Here is a 23,968-nt window from a genome sequence, read left to right as displayed (position 1 = left end):
GAACTCACAAACACAAAAAAAAAACCACAAAAAGAAAAATCTCCTGGATTACATGAAATTCGTATAGAAATTTGGAGGACCAGGTCTAAGGCCTGGCATTCCATTACTCCAATCTGATGGCCAATACCTAATAGCACATTCCAATCTCACAAAGACCTTTAGGAAGTTTTAGTAATTCCCAATCATTCCATTAATGCCCTTAAAAGTTTTAGTACAAACACTTAAAACGTTAACTGCACTCATAAAAAAAATATAAATATTTTTTCTTAGGAATTCACTATTTAATTTATTTTTATACTCAAATTGAAAAATCTTTAAATTAAAAAAAAAATATTTTTAATGGGATCGATGATTTAATAGGATGAGGATAATGAAAGCTTTCTGAGTAAAAAAGTCAAATTAGTAATTGATGAAGGGCATATTTTTAAATGGGATTATAAATAGTATTTGCTCAGCTCGGGAAACCTTTGGAATTTGTGTGATAAACTCGGTCAGTGCATTTGATATAAACCATCTTTATTTTACTTATTATGATTAAAGTATAACCTAAATTCAACAACCCAGAAATCTGTAGAAGCTTAACCCACAACCAACCCGATGACTATCCACTGATGGTTCCCATTCCATCGCCTTCCCATCCTCATAATCCCGTGGCACCGGCGGCCATCATTCCGCCATGGTGGTGGTGCATTCCTCCATTCTGAAAGTACATGTAGTAGTTGTACGGCGACTGCTGTCCAGCACCACCCTCGCAATCAAGTAGAGGTTGCCCGCCCGCCGTTCCGGCTACCGGCGACGGGGTCATCGGCAGAGGAGACACCGTGCTTCCCATGCCGCCCATTCCGCCAACTCCTACGCCGACTTGGCAACTGGCCCGAAGGGCTACAGCCTGATGGTGGGCCAGGATGTCACTCACCGAGTGCGACGATGGCCAGTGAGCGGCGGCAGCAGCGGCAGCCACACTACGCAGTTGATGGGGATGCGGTCCGCTGGTCTGGGCGCCAGTCGCCTGTGGAGGAGAGGGGCTACCACAGGACACAGCTTTCATGCTGTAGGCCGCCGCCGCACTATACGGCTGGTAAATGGAGTTGTATAAATGGGCATGGGCATGGGCATGAGCGTGGGCGTGGTGGGCACTCGCCGCCGCTGCTGCGGCCGTCTGGTGATGGTGGTGGTGGTGAGGGTGGTGCGCTCCGCCACCTGGGCCGCCAAGGCTAACGCCGTTGTTGGCACCGTTGCTTTGGACACCATTGCCGGTGGGATTGCTACCACCACCACCGCCTCCGCCACTTCCGCTGCTGCCGCTTCCCATTACGGATCCGGGAGTGTGTTGGTGGCCCAAGCTGCCAAGCTTGTTCCGCAGGATGCGCGAAATGGAACTGACACTGGGCACATTCGTTTTGTCGCAAATTCCCTCGCTGAGCAGTCTGTCGCGGATTTCCCAGGCAAAGATTCCCGGGTCTCGCTGCTTCAACTCTCGGATGTAGTTGACCACTTTCGGCGTGGTTACTCTCGGCTTGGATCCTCCGATCGCTCCCGGCAAAATGGAGCCAGTCTCGTGGTATCTGGCCAGTATCTTCGAAACACATCCGTGGCTCACCCTCAGCTGACGGGATATGTCACAGGGACGGATGCCCAGGCGTGCCAGCTCCACGATCCGCATGCGGGTCGCATTTGGAAGCGGTCTCCCGTTGACGAAGACGCCGCCCAGCTGATTCACTTCGCCGTACTGCGGACACTGCGACTCTGGAACGATAAATGGGGAAAAACATTAGCCAAAGTTCAATATTAGAAGAAAAGAAAAATTGTTGGCATGGACATACCGACATTGTAATGCTCTTAAAAATTAAAGTTTTCATAAATAATATTGTTTTATGGATGCATTTTTTGTTTAAAAAAATATATGAGTAAATTGCTGAAGTTACTTCGCAAGTATTGATGCCATATGTGGCAAACAGTATCATTCGGAACCCATTCTCGATTCCTAGTAGAGGATATGAACAAAGAGCGGTCCCTGAGAACGCGAACCGAACAAAAGCACATTTGCGTCTAATTAGTTTCGGTGGCAAATGAGTTGGTAGCCGTGGGCCGGGGGCTGGTCACAAGGAAATGGGGCAAGGTGGAGAAGTGGAGGATCGGCAAGTGGAGGCCCCAGACCAATGGACCGGGGGTACGTCCGTTTGTTCGCCTGAAAATCTGTACCATTTGCTTCTCAGAACTGCGGATGCGGGTGCTCAAAACATCTTACCGCAGATTGTAACTGGGAAAATACAATTTGAATGCCCGGAACGTGCGGAAATGCACTTTAAGAGATGATGCGAAGATTTCCCCTTTGGTCACAGATCCGCACATAAGGATAGGTGCATCCTGTTCTACTTATGGTATAAAAGGGTGTAAGTGCTTACATTTGTAGCCCTATACCAAACCCCAATTGTTGTAAATTATTATAACCATATATACTATATAGCTAATTGAAGGTTTTCATTCACTTAAAACCGCTTACAGAAAGCTTGCCAGTATTTCAATTAAAACATCCAAACGAAAGACATTTTCGATTTCCCCCGTCTCCCAATTTATTATTCATTACAAAAGTGGATTGGCGTTCCTGCCCCTAAACGAAGCTTGCAATTTTGTAGGATACAATTATTTCATTACCAATTTTTCAGCATTGTTATTAACTCTTTAAAGCAAACTATATGTTTCGGTTTACCCAAATTGACTTTATAATAGAGAAACGCCAACAATGTCATTTTATTTGTCAAACAAACTTCAAACGATTAACGTGGTATTTATAAGAGAGAGCCTTATAGACTTGTGTATTTTCGTTGACTACAACAATTTGTAATCCTAAAATTTAGTTGAATGGTTCGTCTACTATCCAGAAAAAGAAGAATGCCGAAATATATGAAGAAGAAATATGCCGATTTGGTGGAGTGTATCGAGTCACATAAGTTAATAATTATGTATTTAAACTATTTTAAAGGGTTATATACAGTTGTACCGCGCAAAAATATGGATTTTTATCGATTTTTTTTGACACCATAGAAAATATTTATGAAAAATGGTTTAACGACGTTGTTTAGTACATGTTTCTGGGTACTAAATTAAATTTTTTGATAAAAAAATATTACATAACAAAAATGTTATAGCCGAATTCCCGGATCGTCTTTTTTCGATGGTGTCTTGCGGTGGACATGATTTCTCGAAAACGGTTCATCCGAAATCCAAAATTCAAAAAAGTTTAGTTAGTATATTGTATTGTCTAGTCCGTGAACGAGGGATTTTTAAAAATTTTGATTAAAAAAAAAATGGCGACGTTTTTAACAAAAAATGTACTTTTTCAACGTATAAGATTTTTGTTTTTTGTGCTTTAAAAAAGGAGTTTTCAAAAAAATTGAAAATCCCTTGTTCACGGACTAGCTAATATCATAATAAATAAGTGGTCAAAATTTGGTGTTGATCGGATTAGTAGTTTTTTAGTAATCGTGTCCACCGCAAAGGTAATTTCCCAAAATAAGATTCTGAGATAATGGCGTTTAAAGTTTTAAGTTTGTTCAAGTTTTATATGCAGATAGTGCGCTATAAATAGCTACAGCTTCGGTTCTAATGCTCCGATCGTTTTAAATTTTTGTGAGAGTATTCCCAATAGAACATACTTAAAGAATATGCAATAAAAAAAAATCGATTTTTTCATATATCACAACTGTATATAACCCCTTAAGCATTTTTATTGACAGAAAAACTTATTTTTAGGTATGCAGAGATGACTCTTTAATAAAATTATTGATCGGCTAATTTATCCATATTCTACTGGTTTAATTCGTTCGAAATCTTTCCCCTGTGGCTATGAATGTAAGGAAATAATAAACAATTGCCAAAACTATCTTACTTTTCCTTTCAATACTTTTTCGATCGAATCAGAACGACAGACCACAGTGCTGGTGGTTCGTAACCTTCAAGACCCAATCACATTTACAGCAATCGTCCGTTATTATAATTATTATTGATTATTGAGTGAGATGATATAATTTCCCTTTTCCTATATCTGCGAGGAACTGCATAACGATTGCCATAATTTATCCATCGCATCGACCTGTTCCGTAATGGATCGGAGCCGACCTTTAACATACTTAACATTTAAGATACTTATTAAATATTGTAGTTCAAATAAAAATGTTCTAAGTGTATTGATCTTTTGTGCGATTTTACCATTATACATAGGTTAGACTATATGCATTTGTAAAATATTTTTGGTCAAGCCACTATATTAACTTTTATTTTGAAATTAAAACTAAGTCATCTCTCTCTCTCACAAATCTCAGCATCTTATAAATATATTTTATTCATAAATTGCGCTTGTTTGCGTTTTCTCTTTGCAAGGAAAACGAAACCTAGAAGTATGCAACATTTTATTTTCCTTTGGCACACATTTGTGAATACTACAAAAGGCTGTTAAAAGAAGTATCCAAAGGTTTTTTGTTTTGTTTTCAATATTTATTGGCCAAAAAGGCTTTTGGTGATTTCCATTATTGTTGGGAACTAGGCAACATGGCACCTTGTTAATCTCTCATAAATTTTTAATAATGCGAAAATCAAGCTGTAGTAATTATATTACCTACAGACTATATAACCACATCATCAAAATATATCCCAGCCAAACGTTAAGTGTTAAGCAACCACATCGGATATGATACTCAAAGTCTCTCAGAAATCGGCCCAAGGTGCCCTGTTGAGAACCTGTGATTCGCTGAATTACTTCAATTATTCGAAACGCTGCATCGGATGGGACCTACCATCGCGAGATTCACCTTACTGGTGGTTTTATTACATGAGTACTGTGTCAGTAATTGGGATGGCGTACATTTATATGCCATTCGGTCTATTTATGACGGGAGTCAAGGACATGCATAAGTTTACAATCACGGATTTGTTCACCTATTTACAAGCTCCGGTTAACTCTTTGTCTGCCATTATCAAGGCGATAATTATTTACTTCATGAGAAAAAGGTTTTTCAAGGTCCATGAGGTAATGGACCGCATGGACGATCTAAATTCGGGAGATGAGGATAAAGGCGCTATTCAAAAGTGTATCAAAGATTGCAGAAAGATAACCATCATTTACCAAATGATTTACTATGGGTATTTAACAAGCGCCTTCCTTGGGGCCATGGTCAATGGAACGACTCCTTATCATATGTACAATCCCTACATAAGCCCGAGTGAGAACCTCAAAGACTTTCTTTTGGGGAATTTGATAGAAATCATTGCCACTAATGGCATATTATTAACCAACATAGTTACGGACGTTTATCCCATAGTCTATGTGGTGGTTTTGCGCACCCATATCGACTTGCTCAAGCGACGAATTGAAAACTTGCGATCTGATCCCGACAAAAGCGAAGATGAAAACTATGACGAACTGGTGAAGTGTGTCAAAGCCCACAGGTTAATCATTGAGTTAGTAACTCTATATGTTTTAATTTTGAACTAAAATTAACCAAAAATCTTCTAGGTATGCAGACCTTATAAGGCCCGTAATCTCAAACACCGTCTTTGTTCAGTTGGTCTGCACCGGACTTCTTCTGGGCTTGTCCACAGTTTCGATTATGTTCTTCGACATCGTGGACCGCCTCGTTACAGTATATTACTCTATGGCAATACTTTCCCAGACGTTTCCCTTTTGCTACACCTGCGAGAGTCTGCTTGGCGACTGCAATGACTTGTCCGTCGTCATCTTGCATTCCAAATGGATCGGAGCAGAACCGCGATTCAGAAAGACGTTAGTGCTATTTATGCACCAAACCCAAGCTCCAGTTTCGTTTACAGCCTGCGGAGTGGTTCAAATTGGCTTGGACACCAATATAAAGGCACTTAATGCTGTACAATACATATAATTTTCATAGATTCATAATTCTTCTATCCTACAGATGGTCAAGTTTGCCTTTTCGGTTTTTACAGTTGTTCAAGGAATGGACCTAATGGAAAAATTTAAACAATAGAGGAGACACTTAAAGGAAAAATGGAATTTAAAACAATTTTTCAGTTTCAGTTATTCACATAACCACAGCATAGATTATTAACACAATACAAATTAGATGATTTAACTTTCTATACCTTTGAATTGTATTCTGTTTTTGTCTAGATGTTAGTATGACTTCGAATAAATAAACAAACTTATATCTTATGTATATTCAATTGAGTTTATTTTTAAATATCTCACATTAAGTTACCTTTCATTGACAATTCCATATCTTCCATATATTTATATATTAAAATTGCTATTAGTGTTATAATGAATATTTTTTTGTGACTCATATTTTGATCCGAACCGGTTTGAGTATTTTTCTAAGTCAAGAGGTAAACCAATTTTGATGAAATTTCTTAGAACTTTTGATTTCGCTTCCTATACCAATGTAAGGCGGCAGTATTTTTGACCAATAAGAAGGTATTATAGTTTTTGTGTAGTGCCTAGTACGCTGGGAATAAACCATGTGTCATACTGGCTAATCTCGCATAAATTTTTAATAATTTGAATAAAATCTGGTATATAAGCCAATAGCCATAATCTGTCTCTGCCAAACGTCAAGTATTAAACAACCACATCGGATATGATACTCAAAGTCTCTAAGAAATCGGCCCAGGGTGGCTTATTGAGGACCTGTGATTCGCTGAATTACTTTAATTATTCAAAACGCTGCATCGGATGGGACCTACCATCCCGAGATTCACCTTACTGGTGGTTTTATTACATGAGTACTGTGTCGGTTATCGGTATGGGCTACATTTATTTGCCATTCGGTCTCGTTATGACGGGAGTCAAGGACATGCATAAGTTTTCAATCACCGATTTGTTCACCTATTTACAAGCTCCGGTTAACTCTTTGTCTGCCATTACCAAGGCGATAATTATTTACTTCATGAGAAAAAGGTTTTTCAAGGTCCATGAGGTAATGGACCGCATGGACGATCTAAATTCGGGAGAGGAGGATAAAGGCGCCATTCAAAAGTGTATTAAAGATTGCAGAAAGGTAACCATAATTTACCAAATGATTTACTATGGATATCTATCAAGCGCTGTCCTTGGAGCCATGGCCAATAGATCTACTCCATATCATTTGTACAATCCCTACATAAACCCGAGTGAAAGCCTCTTCGAATTTTTCGTGGGGAATGTAATAGAATCCATTGCCACGAATGGCATAATATTAACTAACATAGTTACGGACGTTTATACCATAGTCTATGTGGTGGTTTTGCGCACCCATATCGACTTGCTCAAGCGACGAATTGAAAACTTGCGGTCCGATCCCGACAAAAGCGAAGATGAAAACTATGACGAACTGGTGAAGTGTGTCAAAGCCCACAGGTTAATCATTGAGTTAGTAACTCTAAATGTTTTAATTTTGAATTAAAATTAACCAAAAATCTTCTAGGTATGCAGACCTCATAAGGCCCGTAATCTCAAACACCGTCTTTGTTCAGTTGGTCTGCACCGGACTTCTTCTGGGCTTGTCCACAGTTTCGATTATGTTCTTCGATATCGTGGATCGCCTCGTTACAGTATATTACTCAATGGCAATACTTTCCCAGACGTTTCCCTTTTGTTACACCTGCGAGAGCCTGCTTGACGACTGCAATGACTTGGCCGTCATCCTGTTGCATTCTAAATGGATCGGAGCAGAACCTCGATTCAGAAAGACGTTAGTGCTATTTATGCACCAAACCCAAGCTCCGGTTTCGTTTACAGCCTGCGGAGTGGTTCAAATTGGCTTGGACACCAATATAAAGGTACTTGATATATTTCAAAATAATTTAGATTCTTAATTAATGTCTCCCATAGATGGTAAAGTTTGCCTTTTCAGTGTTTACAATTGTTCAAGAAATGAACTTGATGGACAAATTTAAGAAGTAAAGAGGGCGCTTGAAAAGGACATTAAATTTTCTAATTTTTTAGAAATTTAAATGAAGCACAATCACTTAAATAAACTTAGGAATCACCTTCTTTCACACAATACATAGATGATTTAACAGTTGTAGTTCAAATAAAGATCATCCAAAGGTGGTGACTTTTTAGTGTTGAACAAAGCGCCTTTTTATATGGAAAGTCATTTTGTAGCACCTGCCACTGGAGCTGGACCTCGCGTTCTTTGGGTCTGGCTATCCGGCCGTCCGGTGCATTAACATTAACACTATGGCCATTTGGAGGAAATATTGCACATCTGGGGCTGACTTCTAATTTTGAATCGTGTTGCACAACAACAGCAACTCCGAGTGGAACACGTACACGAATGTTCAGCGCCATAAAAATCACAATAGAGCTCCCGGGTTACTTGTGCCAGAGCCAGAAAAGTCAAGAAATCAGGAAGGAATCCCGGACAAAGAAGTAGGAGCAATAGCCAACTATCGACCTCGATTGTTTTCCATTCAAGAAATGGCCAACAAAAGGGCATTTTGCGACTTACACGATCGTTTTTCCCTCTTGCCGATATCGGATTACGATCCCACTTGTTGCCCCACCATTCTAGCCACCGGCACCGAATCAGCTCCCAGCAATCCCCCAGTCTCCGGGTAATGATCCATCGACAGACAGTTTCAAATTTCATGTAGTTTATGGTTATGGATTTGCGCACTTGTCAATTGCAGTCCGATCATTGCCAGCACTTGCACTCGGGGTCGTTTTGGGGGCCCCCAGCCCAGACAAAGGGGCCAATATTGTGGCGAGAAAAACGTGCAGCTGCATAAATAAGGAAAACTGCTTCAAATAGTCGCTATCGGTATGGGTATCTCCCGGCATTAGAGGTGATCGAAGGTTTAGAGAGCAGTTTTTGTTTGCCAAATTATTAGGTTTCGACTAAGATATATGGTTTATAAGGTAATAATTATGCATAATTGCTAGAAATAATAATGATTCAGTTTATAGAATAGGGATATAATTAGTTTCTATAATATGACAGATATCGGGTTTTTGTAAGTAATACCCGGATCTACAGTTCGGTTTAGCCCAAGCTACCCCATCCGATTTGGGCACCGATTATTACCTCATTGCAGCCAACATTAAATGGCACTAAACATTGCTCAATATTTTGTTTTGGGTTCTATATAAGCCGGTTTCCCAGCCGCCCACTCAGTCAGAGTCGGAATGTCAGCCAGAAGGGATCTTATTTTGACACTCAGTTGCTGTCTTTTGCTCAGCTTTCTGGGCATCGAGGCCAGGACTGTCATCAAAGTGGTAATGAAAAGAAATTTCAGTGATTTATGTTTTCGCCAAAAATATCCATTTTAGAAACGAGAGTCGCCAGACTGGATTTCGCTCATAACGGATGCCATTGAGGAGTACGTAGATGATAGCGAAGATTATAACGATGATAAGTACCGTAGGTAGAAAAAAATATTACAATTTCAGGCTAACCACAATGATCCGTTTATAGTTCTTTGTAGCAATTGCACAGTGGTAGTTAGTCCTGCCTCGAATTCAACGCAGGCTGGAGGAAATGGTCCATCAGCAACAGCAGGAGGAGATGGTGCTTCTTCAGGAGGAGCCGTCGCACCAGGAGCTACAGCTCCCGTACCAGGGGCTTCTCCGCCAGGAGCTGCTGCACCAGGTGCTGCTCCACCAGCAGCTGCTGCACCAGGTGCTGATCCGCCAGGAGCTGCTGCACCAGGTGCTGCATCACCAGTAGCTGCTCCACCGGGAGCTGCTGCACCAGGAGCTGCTGCGCCAGGAGCTGCTGCACCAGGAGCCGCTGTACCAGGAGCCGCTGTACCAGGAGCTGCTGCACCAGGAGCTGCTGCACCAGGAGCTGCTGCACCAGGAGCTACTGCTCCAGGTGGTGCTGCACCTGCAATGCCAGCTTCTTAAGCGCCCTAAGGATTATTTCCAGTTATGGAGATAAACAAATAGTCTCCATTTAAACATTTTAAAAGGGATTTGGTATACGAATATTATTTAAATGGCTGAAATTAGGTGTAGTTTTGTTTATAAAAACTATTTACTTTAAATCTAAACTCTTTTTCTCACTTTTTGAAGTACTACCTCTTCATTTCCACCCTCTGTGGATACATTTTGTAACGCAATTGTCTTGACAGAAGTCACAACAAATCGGCTGGCACTCGCGGCAGACCCACACACAGTGAGTCTGGTGGTGCTTGGTGGCCTGGTGGTTGGGGACTAGGTCGGTGGTTTTTTGTGCTCGATCTTTGAACATTTTCATCGGTAAAAGGAGCCCCATTCGTTCTCCTCCGACAGGGAGGAGGGTGTCATTCCCAGCTTGACATTCTGTTTGACATTTGTAATCCCGGGATCGTTAATTATTTACGAATTGAGTTGCCAGGGGAGAGGTTCTACTTTTATGGGGATTCAGAATATCCAGCGCCAGCCAGGAAGGAAAAAGTAAAGTCAAAGATCACACAAACGACAAATGCGCTATCTATAGGGAAGATATATTTTTAGGGTATTTTGCTTGACGGTAATAAAAAAAATATATTTTTTTAATTGAAATAATTAAATATGTAGAGACATTTTTAAATCAATTATTTTACTAATTAAAATGAACTAACTAGTATAATAAAGGTATTTATGTTTTTGGCTGATAGTTTTCAAAGTACTGAGTATACTTTAGTCAGTCCGTACTATTTAGTTCTTCTTGAATACCATTTTTTGTTGAATCTTTTTTGGAAAATATTCAAAGCATGCTCTCTGGTGGCTGCAATTTGTTGGTCTCTTCGAGAAAACATTATCACCGAGTGCTTGACTTTTGCGCTAAACGACCATAAATTTGTCTCAACAAATATTTTCTAGTTGTCGCCATGAAGGGGCTCTTCTTTGTATTTTCCTCACTGGATTTGGATCTATTGCAGATAGCTGAGTCGCTTAAATGGCTTTTCAAATACGCATGACATCAATTTCGGGCAATTACCAAAGATTAATGACAGGCATAGTTGAGTTTGGGGTTCAGTTATGGAATGTGAGTTATGCTACTGATAAGAACCGTAACTTTCCTAACCGAAAAATTGGAATATTAATTGAATCTCTCTATCGTTTAAAATGTTCTTTTTGATAAGACCTACATATGTATTTATATGTAGGTAGGTACTTATTCAAAAAGTCATCTTTTAAGTTGTGAGTAAGTTTTCGAGCGAAGATTTATGGCAAATCGACATCCGGCCAGAATAAAATACTCTCCGCCACATGCAAATTAGTCACGTATTGCCTATTAGAGCAGCTCGTCGAATCCCCTTTGGAGCGATCTCCGATGAGATGAGTCAAAACCAGATGGCGAATAACTTGCAACTTGCCTGCCCAGTGTCAAAAATGGATTTTATCAGCAATTGCATTTAATAAGGGTCTTGAATTTAACTGATCCTTAGTAACATATTTATTAATAATATCTGACAGTTTTTCTTTGTGGAACGGAGATTCTTTAAAGAAACTATTTATTTTTACCAGTGTCGAAATCAATTTTATGAATGTGTTGAACCTCTAAACCATTTTTTTTTTTGGCCTCACAAGTGCAACATTTCGCCGACCCTCAGATTCAAAGTGGCTACTTGGGCGACGCGTCGGCACTGATTGTTGGTCTTATTAAAGGTGCAAACATGCCACCGTCGTTGGATGCCGAGATACTGGGTGTCGGTCACGATCAGAGGAGCTTCATCTCAGGTGCAAGAGCTGACCAAGTCACTGTCTGGGTTTCTGAGTTTTCTGTTTGTTTTTTGTTTACCTTCGGGAAACCTTCGAGCGCTAAGAGGCGGGATTTTGTTTATTTAATTTTAGGTTGCTGCACAAAATGCGATTTGCTGCTGCTACTACTTGAGTGAGCTACTTTAGGCCTAATGAGGATCCTTCCTGGCTGACTTGGCGACTTGCCGACTTTCCGCTAGTCAGCGACTTAATCAAGGCAAACAAACTGGGAGCGATCCGATCTGAACAGCTTCTGTTAATGAAATGCAAACAGAAACAGCTATGGATTCGTGAAGAGGAAGGGCAAACAGCTTAAAAAATCATAAACTCGGAAACGAAAAGGCTGAAACGAAATGAGAATATGGCTGGCATGCCTGTCTCCAGCCCGTTTGTTAGGGCAGAGTCGGTAAATATTTGCCCACGGATTTTCGTATCTCGATCCGTTGTCCTTTCGGATCCCCGACGGAAACTGGAAACTGAAAACTAAGAACGGATTCGGTAGCTATGTGTTTTTCGGTACAAATGGCTTACAAATGAAAATGTGTCCGCCGTGTTTGCTTTGAAATTGTACACTTTGACTTACTCGGTCACGCATGACTCGATATGAAGATATCTGGTTCGGGATTGGCTTTGGGTTTTGCGTTTTCGGAGCCTCGATAGTCCCCCCTCTTGCAGCATCCCATAAAAAGCTCAATTAAAATTGTCTATACGGCGAAATTATAATTCATAAATTCTGGGAAATTGTCGAATACAATGGCGACTACTGTTCCATCCGAGATCTCCGGAACGATCAACAAATTACAAACGCAATCCGCAGAGAAATGTCGACATTAATGTGCGTATATAGGCACAAGAGTACACTCTTTTGAGTGCAAGATTTGTTCCTTTCTGCGCCGGTTCCCGGAAATTTTTCAACACTTTGCCCTTTTCACAAAGCCCTGCCGACGGCAATTAAAGTCATGCATATTGCTTCTTAAGTTTTTTATAAATTATTAAAATATCATTTAAGTATTCACGAAAAGCACTGATGCGCGTAAATCCAATTACAGGAGCAATTAACGAACGTTAACTAACTAGAACTAATTAAAAATAATATTTCGCTAAACAAAATGAATGGAGCGGTGAAGAAAAAACGGAAACTTAAAAGCACTTAAAGAAATATATTTTTTTGAATATTTTTGTTTATATATTTATTGATATAACTCCGAAGCCCATAAAAATATTATTATGATTTTACTACAGAAATAGACTCCCCTATCAGTTTAAAATAAAGTATGTATGGAATCTCATAATCAAGAATATTTCCTATTTGTCTGTCTGGTTGATAAGTTGCAACTAATATTGCAATTAAAAAATACTTTATTCCAATAGGAAATGCGATTGGCAGGCCGATAATCTTAGAAACTTGAATGTCGAGAACATTTTCGAAGGCAAAGGTCGAGGGGTAACGAACCTATTTTCCGCCTAATTGAATTTAACAAATTCAAACATTTGAAATTGATAAGAAATTTTGTTTTTTACGCGATCATAAAAATACATTGTCTGATTTATGGCATTTGATGAGATTTGCAAAGTGTCAGAATTTCAGAGGTGAGCTGCGGTGACAATAATACTTATCACGCCGATGCTGCTCTCGGAAAATACAGAAAATAAAAACAAACCATTAAAATTTCATTTTAATTAATAAGCGGGAAAGCGTCAATTAACACGTTTTCACACTAAGCGAAGCGTACTTTGAAAATGGTCCACTAAATTCTATTAATCGCAGAAACCCCTGAGTAATTGTCTGCATATTCACAACATTAACTGCAACCGAATAAAATAAATAACGAAACACTCGTATCAAAATGGCTGCCCCTTTGGATATGTATTTTTAGTCGGTTGGGTCCAAATTGAATATAAATTTGGCATGAAATGATGTTTTTGATATTGAGGGCAATATATTTTGGTCGTTCTGGTCGTGGTTTGGTGTTTGATTTGATCAGCCGGGAGAAACGCCTTCAGAATCCTTTTAAAGAAACTCAGACACTTATACGATAGTTGGATACACTGCCAAATATTAATAGAACTTTTCACAATAATGAATAACAAATGATAAAAAGTTGTCGGAATTCCAGGGAAATGCCACCTTAATGCTAATATCACTATAATTGGAATAGTCAATCGCCAAATATTCGATTTATTCGCACTCTCTGAGATGGACTGAGAAAGGGGATTTTATAAGAACTAACTACATCTTTTGAAGGGTATAGAATGCATGGCAATTTTGATTTCCTTTCTCATAACTATGCAATATGGGCGAATGCACTTCTGAATGCGTATAGCTCCCATAAATCTTTGGGTCTTGGCAAGCAGTGTCTTTTCATTCGGAATACTTATAATACAACACACACTATACCAGCAGGTTGATTGACAGAGCGCCGTCGCGAAATGGGGGAGATGCTTTCATATGTTTATTTTCTTAATTTCGCCTCGTACTTTTCGAATTCGGATGCAGAAAAAATTAATTTAACAACTCAGTTGACTTGAGCTGAGCCTCAGCCAACGCGTTGCGTATACGCCGCGTGGCCCGCCCCCTTTTCACAAATCACATTGTGTTTTTGCTTAGTTGGTCGACGACATTGTTGGGTTCTTCGTCTTTTGCATCGACTTATAAATAGTTCTCTTTAGGATTTTATATTTTTTTCCGCTTTCATATACTAACTATGCGACTTGTCGACAATTTTGCATTCGGAGCGTTGCACAATTTGCCGCACAATCGCTTTTATTTATCAGTAAATTTCACAGATTCGCCGGACAGAAGGCGGAGAAAGAAGATGGATGCATCTCTCCGTCTGGCTATCTGGCTCTTTGAACTGCTGCCAATGCTATTTTCCTCCTTAATCTGCAAAGTTCACATCGAAGTGTTATCAATCGAAAAGAGTGCGGGATGGGATTGCTTGTTGTTTACATCGATTTATTATGAGAAGATTTCAAGCTGAGACCCTTAAAGCGTAAACTTTTCCGATATATTTTACAAATCTTATTCAAAGTGGCGATCTAGCTAGGCAATTCTTTAAACTATCCCTTAGTTGCACTTGCACAGCAAAAAGAAGCGACTGAAATTATAAATTAAGGCCATAAAATAGGCGCCCTCGCCTGGCTCTAGCAAGTGGGAATCAGAAGAACATAAAGCTAAATAGATTCCTGCGGCGTCAACAGCATTGTCTGTCAACAGAAATTAATGAGTCCATAAATCACGGCAGCCACCGCAAGATAGCGACGCACTCGCTCGTTTTTCCGCCCCCTTGGGAGTTGGGGGGCTGAAGCGAGCTGTAGTCTAGGAAATATGACGGCCCTAGAGCCTCCGATCCCGCAGAACTCGAACTCAAAAGGGGTGCAACCGATCCGAGAACCAAAGACGACATGCCGCTCTGACTTCAATTACGCGTCCAAGGAATGCGCACAATGCGAGCGCGTAGCCGAAATGCTGTGGATGGTAAACCCATGGCCACAGTTCCGAATCCAACCCAGAGATCCAACGCATCCGACCAATCATTGGCAATGTACTAGAACCGACAACTCCAAGTGCAGTTCGGGTTCGCCGGCTCTCGAGCAATGTGGAACGCCCGTCGCTGACAACGGAATGGATATAAATCTAACCATGTGTTCCTCATCCTCAGATCACCCACTCGCAACTCCCGGGTGATGCCAAGTAGGCGATACAGCAAGATGCTTTCTCAAGAGTTAAAAACCAAATATTCAAAAGTAGCTAATAATCTGGCTGGTTAATAGCTAAAATACCAACCCCCTCATTGCAGCTCTGAAGATGAATCTGAATCTAAGAAATGGAGACAAAATTCCTATGTGGCAGTTCCGGTTTTGGGTCGCCATAGCCCCCAGAGACATGACACAGGCCATCAAGGGGTTAGGGTTCGGGTTAGGGGTTACGACCAGATGTCAGCCTCCGGTTTATTGATGTGCTTACATTCATTATCCTCTAAGTCGGATGCCAAGGATGCCTAAACACGTGCCCTACAGCGATTAGAAACTCATTAAATTTATGATAATGAGCTAAGTTGATGCTCAAATGTCGAAGAGTGAATCCCCTGAGATATGTCTAAGGACTGGGACGAAATCAGTAGAGAATTTACCACAAACTTTATATATTTCTAAATAGATTAGTTGAACGATCTGCTTTCAAGACTTTCATAGTTCCAAATGAAACCATATATCCGAAATCTGTTACCGGATGAAAGTTCCGCATCAGCTGACAGGGATGTGATTTAATTAAAGAACTCAGGGAAAACGACGCCACATAATCAAGTCGGTGCAGTGAAGCGTTTTGCCAAACTCGAGCTGCAATCGCCGGTATCAATGGTCGGAAGCTGCAGGTCGGGCTTTTATGATCACCTCCCGCCCTATACACTTTTTTTACTCCTGAACACGATCATATACATATGTAGAGTCGTATATATATAGACTCTTCCATTAAGGCGTGTACACATTGACGCGACGTATCTGAAGTGTTTGCCTGCATTTTGTGACCAACGTCTGTGGCCGACTCTCGGGCCGACTCTTTTGTTTTAGTGCCCCTTTCTGTGGTTTTAACATCTTGCACTTACGGACTCGGGTTCGAGCCTGCTAAGTCCGGTGGTGGTGGGCTTTTCATGTTTAGCTACCGAAGTAGATGGCTACCGGTAGCCGTTAGTCACGCATTTATGCATCTTTGGTCCAGAGTCGGTAGCGGCGTCTGGGCCTGCGTCTCCAGACTCCGTCGCCGTCTATATCTTTTTTCGACGTCTGTGGCCGAGCAAACAATCTACAGTCGTATAAACAGAATGCCAAAACATCGAAAGCAAGTCATTAACGGACAGAACTTCGGGCTCTTCTAGCCCATATATAGTTTCTTTTTTGGAGAGGATAGATGAAATAATTCGAAGGTTGAAAGTATTTTATAAAGTTGGGACCCCTATTTAAAAGGAGATTCCATCAAAAAAAAGAGAAATTAGTTTGTTTTCTCAATCGGATTTATTTTCAATTTGTTGACCAATTATTTCCAAAGATGATCCAACCGATTTGAAATTTGTAAAAGCCAATCCGACGCATGCCAAATTATTCAATTGCGCAGATGTTTGTCAATAAATCTGACCACTCAGCCCCTTTTTTTGGTCATAAGGCAACGGCTCCTATGTCTTTTTTGTTTTTGGCCCAAAGCACATAGGCAAACAGAGACACGCACACTTGGAGCCAAAAGTGAAGACCGCACGACAAAGGCCCAAACATTACAACGATCATTAGTTAAATTAGGAGGAGTTCGTCGCCGAGTTCGGGGCACGGGTTTTGGGACACGGATGTGGATGTACGGCGACATCGTCGAATAAAGCAAGCATCTCCGAAAACAAACAACTACCGTGGCTACCGCGAGGCTGCCGATCATGCGCAAAGCGACGGCAACCTTTTGAAACGAAAATCATAAGCAAACACATGCCTCTTGGCCAGGCCAAAAAAAAAAATCAAGAAAAGAAGACGGAGCATCGGATTGATTGTGTTTACTTCCTCGCTGGGCGATTGCCACACACTGGGCTGGGGATCCAACAGGACTTGTTTGGAGGATCAGGTGAGAGCACTTTGTTAGCAAAACACTTGAACCGGGGGATTTGAATACACAGACACAAAAAATATTAATTCGTGGATGAAGTTCGGCTTGAGGAATATGAACAATAAAATGTTATTTTTATATGGACACATTGATTGTGTCCATATTTTATCAATTTTTGGGATTAGATGAGAAGAATTTAAGATATTAAAGGGGGGTTTGAGTTCGATTTTTTACATGGCAAGTACTATTTCAAATATATAACTAAGATATTTTTTCAAAAATTAAAGATTAAGATAAACAAAACGGATTAAGATTCTAGAAACTAAAATCCATCAATTCTCTTTCTAAAAACTGTATTTAAGCCCAAAAAAAAATACAAACTTTATTGATATTGAAATAATTTCCCATATTTTGGATCCTAATTTTTTAAAACAAGTGCTTTCAGTTTGGGCCAAATGAGGAATACCGACGGCTACCCGTACTACCCATAAATCAAAGTTCAGTTTCTGAGAAGGTCTTGGGCCCTTGCGAAATATAGACCTTGGGAATTATAACCTACCTGGGTCCATTTCGGCCGATGTCAGTTGATTAAAGAACTCCACAATTGCAATTGTCACAACTCGGCTGGCTTTCTGGTATAGCTTTCCTTTGGAACTTTCTCCGGATGGCTTAACGTTTTTGCAGGTCGCGTTGATGAGGTGGTAGTGATGCTGGATGGTTCGGGGCTTTGCTTAGTCGTTAACTTTTCGCACTTGGCTATAATGTGAGTTTCAATTAAGGCATGAAATTTGTATACAAATTGGCGCCAGTTGTGCGGGACTATGACGGGGCTGCGATGCCGTGAACCAAAACTGAGATCTGATTAGCACATTTTCGGGCCAAAACGGTCGCTCGGCTAGTTGCCCCGAAAATTATCACGCACTTATCACACCTTTTTGGAGACCGGGAACTACACACATTCTTTATGGCACTTGAATGGGTTTGCTGTTGCGCTTATTTAATTTTCCTTTCTGGCAGTCAGACCTCCCGTGAGATCGATTGATGGCCCGCGATTCGATTAATCCGCACCCACTGATCCGTGCGCGCGTCTCTCTTGATCTTACGCTGGATCTCTTCCCTGGCGAATCGGGTCGGATCGGTAGTATTGGGTCGAATCGGAAGTCCCTGGCGCGCTCTCCAAACGATTGTTGCTGCTCGTCACCCGTTTCTGCTGCGACTAACGCTGCCTTGCTCCGCCGATCTGCTCCGAAGATCGCCAGAGAGTTCACCCATTATCCACATTCACAACCACACCAGCATCCACTCACACAGCCTCAGGCCACATCCACATGAGATGGCACTGAGTCGACGCAGCATCACGAGATCTCGTTCGCTCTCGCTCATCTCACTCGGTTCCTCTCTGTCCCATGACCTGCTTTCGCCCACACTCATACACACACAGATGAGGAAGGGCGGTCGATCGGCTGGTGTTTTGTAGTTTTAATGGCGATGCTGGGGCGTTTGTATTGGTGAGCTAGTGGGCCGAGGGCAAATAATAAAAATGAAGAATGTCTTCAGATGCCCAGGAGCGTAGGCAACAAATCGAGGGGCACAGGCCCAGGGGCTTTTATTAAGTATTTACATATGTATTAATGATATTAAATATTTATGTTTCCATTTCAAAATTTTAGTTTTGAAATAAGCAATTACCAATTTTTAGTGATTTTTATGATTAATAAGAACCTTGCTTATCTAAGCTTATTTAAATTTGTATTTATATTTATTTTTTAAGCAAAATAAAATCAATTTTTAAATTTAAAAATTCCATATACCAGATTAATAGATTATAATATTTTTTCCTTTATAAAAGTAGTACTTTTCCAATCGAATATAGGATAAAAATTCCTTTCATTATTTCATTACCGCCCCTGTAATTTCCGGCGTATGTGTAAGCGTGTGTGCGGGTGTATCTGTGTGCCTTGGCTGCGCACGAGTACTCGCAGTTAGTGGAATCGATTCTCTCTCAGCCACATACGACTCACATACATGTAGGCCCGCTCTGGGCCTGAGACTGGCCGAGTGAATGAACACACGCAACCGGGCGGAGTTAATTTCTGAATGCTTGAATGGCCAATCTGAAGCAAGTAAGCGTATCCGTAGCGTTACGCAGGGTGAGCGAGCTGCGAGATGTCATGACTTTTTAGTGTCACACACATGTGGCCGTAGGCCGTAGGACTGCTGGGAAGGCGGGGAAAAATGGGGGCGGGGCTGTGGGAATTCTGCGATCGTGTGCATCTATTTTTGGTTCATTAAGAAAGTCATATCGCTAATAACGCGGCACAGACGGTAACCCCGCAGAATCCTGGCTCTTCCATCCGAGCCAATGCGGCGTATGCGTGATGCCCGACGATCTCGCTGAGGCGTTGCGTCTTGCTTGGTTAGAGTTAATTATAAGAAATGCTGTCTTCATCTGATTGTCACTAATTCTAAATATCGTCATTTAATGATAGCTGCCAATTTTCGTTGTCATTCCATCATTAAAATGGGCAAAAGAGCTCTTGCGAATTAGCATTTTACTCGCTCTCTTCAGTGCCGACTAAGTGCTTTTGTGTGTGTGCGTACTGTGTGCCGGTGTGTATGCCCACACATACCTATGTACACCGTGAACGTTGGACACACCTCCTTGAGATGGCTTACGCTTACCTGCTCATACCTTTTGTTGCGAATCCAATCATCTTCGCCTCCTCTCACTCTCAGTCCATTGCTCTTTCTCTTGCTTTCGTTTCAAAAATCGTATTTCTTTGACGATCGCCATGATGAATGTTTCTAATTTTCAATAAACCCTTTCTAATAGCATTAATATGGGATATTAAAAGTCCCATAATTTAAGTGAAAAAACACACTGTTACAGCATTATTTTTGTAAAGATAAAACTCTGTTTAAGGGGTTATATACAGTTGTACCACGCAAAAATATGGATTTTTATCGATTTTTTTTTGACACCATAGAAAATATTTATGAAAAATGTTTTACCGACGTTGTTTAGTACATGTTTCTGGGTACTTAATTAAATTTTTTCATAAAAAAATATTACATAACAAAAATGTTATAGACGGATTCTCGGATCGTCTTTTTTCGATGGTGTCTTGCGGTGGACATGATTTCTCGAAAACGGTTCATCCGAAATCCAAAATTCAAAAAAGTGTAGTTAGTATATTGTATTGTCTAGTCCGTGAACGAGGGATTTTTAAAAATTTTGATAAAAAAAAAATGGAGACGTTTTTAACAAAAAATGTACTTTTTCAACGTATAAGATTTTCGTTTTTTGTGCTTTAAAAAAGGAGTTTTCAAAAAAAATTGAAAATCCCTCGTTCACGGACTAGCTAATATCATAATAAATAAGTGTTCAAAATTTGGTGTTGATCGGATTAGTAGTTTTTTAGTAATCGTGTCCACCGCAAAGGCAATTTCCCAAAAAAAAGATTCTGAGATAATCGCGTTTAAAGTTTCAAGTTTGTTTAAGTTTTATATGCAGATAGTGCGCTATAAATAGCTACAGCTTCGGTTTTAATGTTCCGATCGTTATGAATTTTTGTGAGAGTATTCCCACTAGAATATACTTAAAGAATATGCAATAAAAAAAAAATCGATTTTTTCATATATCACAACTGTATATAACCCCTTAACTGTTTCGATGAAAATGAATCGTATCACCAAAAGGATATTGTTAGGTGATTGTAATATAAAGTTTATACCCATTTCAAGCATTTTAAAAATGAAAAGTTTTTTTCTTCAACAAATCCTTTAAACTTTGAAGAAGTTTGTTTAAAAATGCATTTTCAGAGGTATTCATTTGGAACTGTTATTAAATTTTTATAAAATGAGAAAGAGAATAATATAAAAAGTAAAACTATTTTTGAAATATTTTCAAAATGTTTAATTCAAATCTATTAAATTCCATTTTCTGCATTTAAAATCCAACAAGTAGATTATAAAAGGTTAATTTTTAGTAAAAAAAACTCTTGTGATTAGGACCTAAATTGTAAAGACATATTTACATACATTATTATCTAAACCACATGTTTCGATTTAATCCTCTAATGTGAGGAGTGGATCAACTTCCAAAATAATTGGCCACATGCGAAAGCCAAGAATTCTTACCCGGCGGCCAAAGCTGGGGGCTAAAAAAGCGCCGGGTGGAAGCGGGGGAAGACGATGACAAAATTGTCTCCGCGTTTAACAAATTGGCTGACAGACTTTGAAGTTGCCGGCGAGAAGCGACAAATGACAGGCATAACAAATGAACACAGTGCGTTTCCCGCTGCCGCTCTACTCTGCTTTTTATATTATTTTTCCACAGATTCTTACTTGTTGTGCAATAACAGAAAGTCAAAAAAGACCGGGATATGCCTGGCACTTGAGCAAACAAAGGAGCTATCACGAGGAGCAAGGCGAGAAAGTACAGGAGACAAGGAAGATTTGGGTAAAGGAGCTGGAGTCCAAGTGCCAGAAGTAGCATCGAATGTCATAAAGTGGCAAATGCGCTATAAAATTGACACATTTAGGGCAAAGGCGGTGGCAACTTACATAAGATTACGCCAGATGGGTGTGAACTGTGCACTTGAAGAAATTACTGCATAAAGTAAAGGTTCTAAGGTGTCTCGAATAGGTTTTACAAACATTGTTAAAATAAACGTTATCCTTTTAGCTTATTTTAATTTCAATCATATTATGGTATATGTTTTACAATGAATTTTACTGCATTTTTTTTAAGTGATCGAAGGGGCGGAAGCGTCAAATTGTCTACGGCAGCAATCCTCCTAAAAATGGGCATCGATCTCTCGGACGACATCGGTACTACCGACACGTGATTATGCGACCCACTTGAGTCCTGGACCTTCCCAGTCCCTGTCGCAGGCGCTACATAAAACGGATCGACGCAACTGCAGTTGAGGATGAATTATTGGTGTAAGCGAATACCCGGCTCACTTGAGAGGCACTACACCGCAACCGACCCAAATGTCACCTGATCCCGCACTCGTTCGCACCCAATTTCCTAACTAGATGAAGTTGTTCCCAGCCCACTGGCCAGTGAGTAATACATGTACATTCTCACATTCCCCACGAAAATCCTCTGGGCTGGACATGTGTTTCTGGTTTGTCCGGGGTCTCGGCTTTCCGGCCTATCTTTCACGGGCCCGGTTTGTTACGGCCTATAAATTTCGGATTCTGTATATTACGACATTCCTCCGATTCTCCGGCAAGGCATGCAATCTGTTTTTGTTTGTTTACGCCAGCCCGAGTCCCTCTTAGTGTGGATGCAGCCATGGATGCAAAACTATATCAAAATAAGATTATCTAGATGTTGTTCTTTTCGCGCCATGAAGTGCAGGTATTTCGATTTTATGGAAATTCCACATTCGCAAATTTAAGCCAAAATACACACTGTTACAGCATTATTTTCGGAAAGACAAAACTCTGTTTGACCGTTTCGATCGGGAATTTTGGGGGGTTCCATTAACGCCTGAAGAAATCCTCGACTGTTTGGTGGATGGCTTTGTTGTGAATTATCCGGCGGGTGCTAATTAAAAACCTTCTTCGAGCAAGGCAAGGAGCGAGGCGACTATAAAGAGCGGTAGCACGGCTTTGTGGTTTCTAACAATAATTAAAGGCAAATAAATAAACAGATTTGTACAACGACTAATTGAAGCTCAAATAAATCAAAATTTAACTAATAGTACGACGGTGGACCACCCAAAGTGTACGGGTTCGAGTCCGTGCCTCCGGAGTGCCGAAAAAGTTGAGTTGTAATCGAAGTGTTAATAGGCCAAACTGGTTTCGTTGGACAAACATTACTCCAAAAAATCGCCCGAAGGTCCGACTTTACCGTGTGTTTTTTTATATTTTTGTATTTCTTTTTTTTTTTGGCAGTCTCAACGACAATCTGACGAAACACTCATCTGAAAGTTGCCCAGATTTGCCGACAGATATAAAGTTGGAAGGAGACGATGAAGCTGGGGACGGAGACGAAAGCGGCAGCGAGTTTGCTTCATGCTCGTTGCACTTGAACGCTTCAACGGCATTCTGATTTGTGGCTGCGGCTGCTGTTGCGGGCTGCAGCCGGGATCCCAAGCCGATCCGATCCGATCCGATCCGGACCAGGACGTGGCCATATTTCACGTGAGGAGCATCTAACAAGTAACGCCGCATAGGCTTAAAATACGAATAATAAATACCTAGTGTTTAAATACGTGTATATCTTTATCAATATTTCAGAGTAAATGAGTACTTTTCTTGAATTAATTTTATTTGGATACTATTAAAATTACTAAAGATATTTTGTTGAATGTCTTGACCTAACTTATTCAATCCTATTCCTAGTATACCCTTAAATCGCATAAATACCTTGAATAAAATATTTAGAAAATTGGAAGAAAAAACAAACAAAAACAGGCGAAAGGTGAAAGTTTGGAATCTTGGAGGGAATCTCTGTGATTGGCGTGGTAATTGGTTTGACCCAGCTTCCCTTCTCCCCATCTCGCCCTACCACATCCCTCTTGATATCAAAGCCCGCCGCCCTTTTGGATTTCCAATATGGCGTCGCTGCCGTTTCCGTATCTGAGATACTCAGATTTGGAGATGCTGCGCTGATAGACGCGCTTTAAATGCATAAAATTGCCGACTATAAATAACATTTAATGAAACACATTTTTCGATTCCCGATTCTA

General features: G+C 40.4%; 4 protein-coding genes across 5 annotated transcripts; 3 read left to right on the top strand and 1 right to left on the bottom strand.

The window, feature by feature from the left end:
- Positions 1-60: 60 nt before the first annotated feature.
- On the bottom strand, positions 61-18,480 carry Poxm (Pox meso). 2 transcript variants are annotated; one of them, XM_017246734.3, is made up of 2 exons: positions 17,821-18,480; positions 61-1,746 (listed from the first exon to the last, which is right to left on the bottom strand). In XM_017246734.3, the coding sequence occupies exons 1-2, from the start codon at positions 17,828-17,830 to the stop codon at positions 641-643; spliced, it is 1,116 nt and encodes a 371-aa protein (XP_017102223.2). In that variant the 5' UTR covers positions 17,831-18,480; the 3' UTR covers positions 61-640. The 2 variants fall into 2 exon arrangements, with proteins under 2 accessions (XP_017102223.2, XP_070137343.1); XM_070281242.1 differs by lacking the exon at positions 17,821-18,480 and adding an exon at positions 11,721-11,916.
- LOC138926670 (odorant receptor 85a-like) lies at positions 5,030-5,999 on the top strand. The gene is made up of 4 exons (XM_070281613.1): positions 5,030-5,219; positions 5,298-5,445; positions 5,513-5,867; positions 5,928-5,999. Exons 1-4 carry the CDS (start codon positions 5,030-5,032, stop codon positions 5,997-5,999), a joined length of 765 nt encoding a protein of 254 aa, XP_070137714.1.
- Positions 6,609-7,912, top strand: Or85a (Odorant receptor 85a). The gene is made up of 3 exons (XM_043212227.1): positions 6,609-7,378; positions 7,434-7,788; positions 7,841-7,912. The coding sequence occupies exons 1-3, from the start codon at positions 6,609-6,611 to the stop codon at positions 7,910-7,912; spliced, it is 1,197 nt and encodes a 398-aa protein (XP_043068162.1).
- On the top strand, positions 9,075-10,005 carry LOC138926585 (RNA-binding protein 12). The gene is made up of 3 exons (XM_070281243.1): positions 9,075-9,229; positions 9,284-9,374; positions 9,429-10,005. Exons 1-3 carry the CDS (start codon positions 9,140-9,142, stop codon positions 9,857-9,859), a joined length of 612 nt encoding a protein of 203 aa, XP_070137344.1. The 5' UTR covers positions 9,075-9,139; the 3' UTR covers positions 9,860-10,005.
- Positions 18,481-23,968: the final 5,488 nt, after the last annotated feature.

Source organism: Drosophila bipectinata, chromosome 3R (genome assembly GCF_030179905.1).
Source record: "Drosophila bipectinata strain 14024-0381.07 chromosome 3R, DbipHiC1v2, whole genome shotgun sequence".
NCBI classification, from domain to species: domain Eukaryota; kingdom Metazoa; phylum Arthropoda; class Insecta; order Diptera; family Drosophilidae; genus Drosophila; species Drosophila bipectinata.
Note: the sequence above shows the minus strand (reverse complement) of the source record. Positions and strands in the feature narration are given on the sequence as shown.

Coding starts and splice junctions, on each gene's coding strand:
- Or85a (XM_043212227.1), top strand. CDS start 6,609: ATGATACTCAAAGTCTCTAAGAAATCGGCCCAGGGTGGCTTATTGAGG. Junction 7,379..7,433: donor GCCCACAGGTTAATCATTGA/GTTAGTAACTCT, acceptor AAAATCTTCTAG/GTATGCAGACCTCATAAGGC. Junction 7,789..7,840: donor GCTTGGACACCAATATAAAG/GTACTTGATATA, acceptor TGTCTCCCATAG/ATGGTAAAGTTTGCCTTTTC.
- LOC138926670 (XM_070281613.1), top strand. CDS start 5,030: ATGGACCGCATGGACGATCTAAATTCGGGAGATGAGGATAAAGGCGCT. Junction 5,220..5,297: donor CAATCCCTACATAAGCCCGA/GTGAGAACCTCA, acceptor TAACCAACATAG/TTACGGACGTTTATCCCATA. Junction 5,446..5,512: donor AAGTGTGTCAAAGCCCACAG/GTTAATCATTGA, acceptor AAAATCTTCTAG/GTATGCAGACCTTATAAGGC.
- LOC138926585 (XM_070281243.1), top strand. CDS start 9,140: ATGTCAGCCAGAAGGGATCTTATTTTGACACTCAGTTGCTGTCTTTTG. Junction 9,230..9,283: donor CCAGGACTGTCATCAAAGTG/GTAATGAAAAGA, acceptor TATCCATTTTAG/AAACGAGAGTCGCCAGACTG. Junction 9,375..9,428: donor TTATAACGATGATAAGTACC/GTAGGTAGAAAA, acceptor ATCCGTTTATAG/TTCTTTGTAGCAATTGCACA.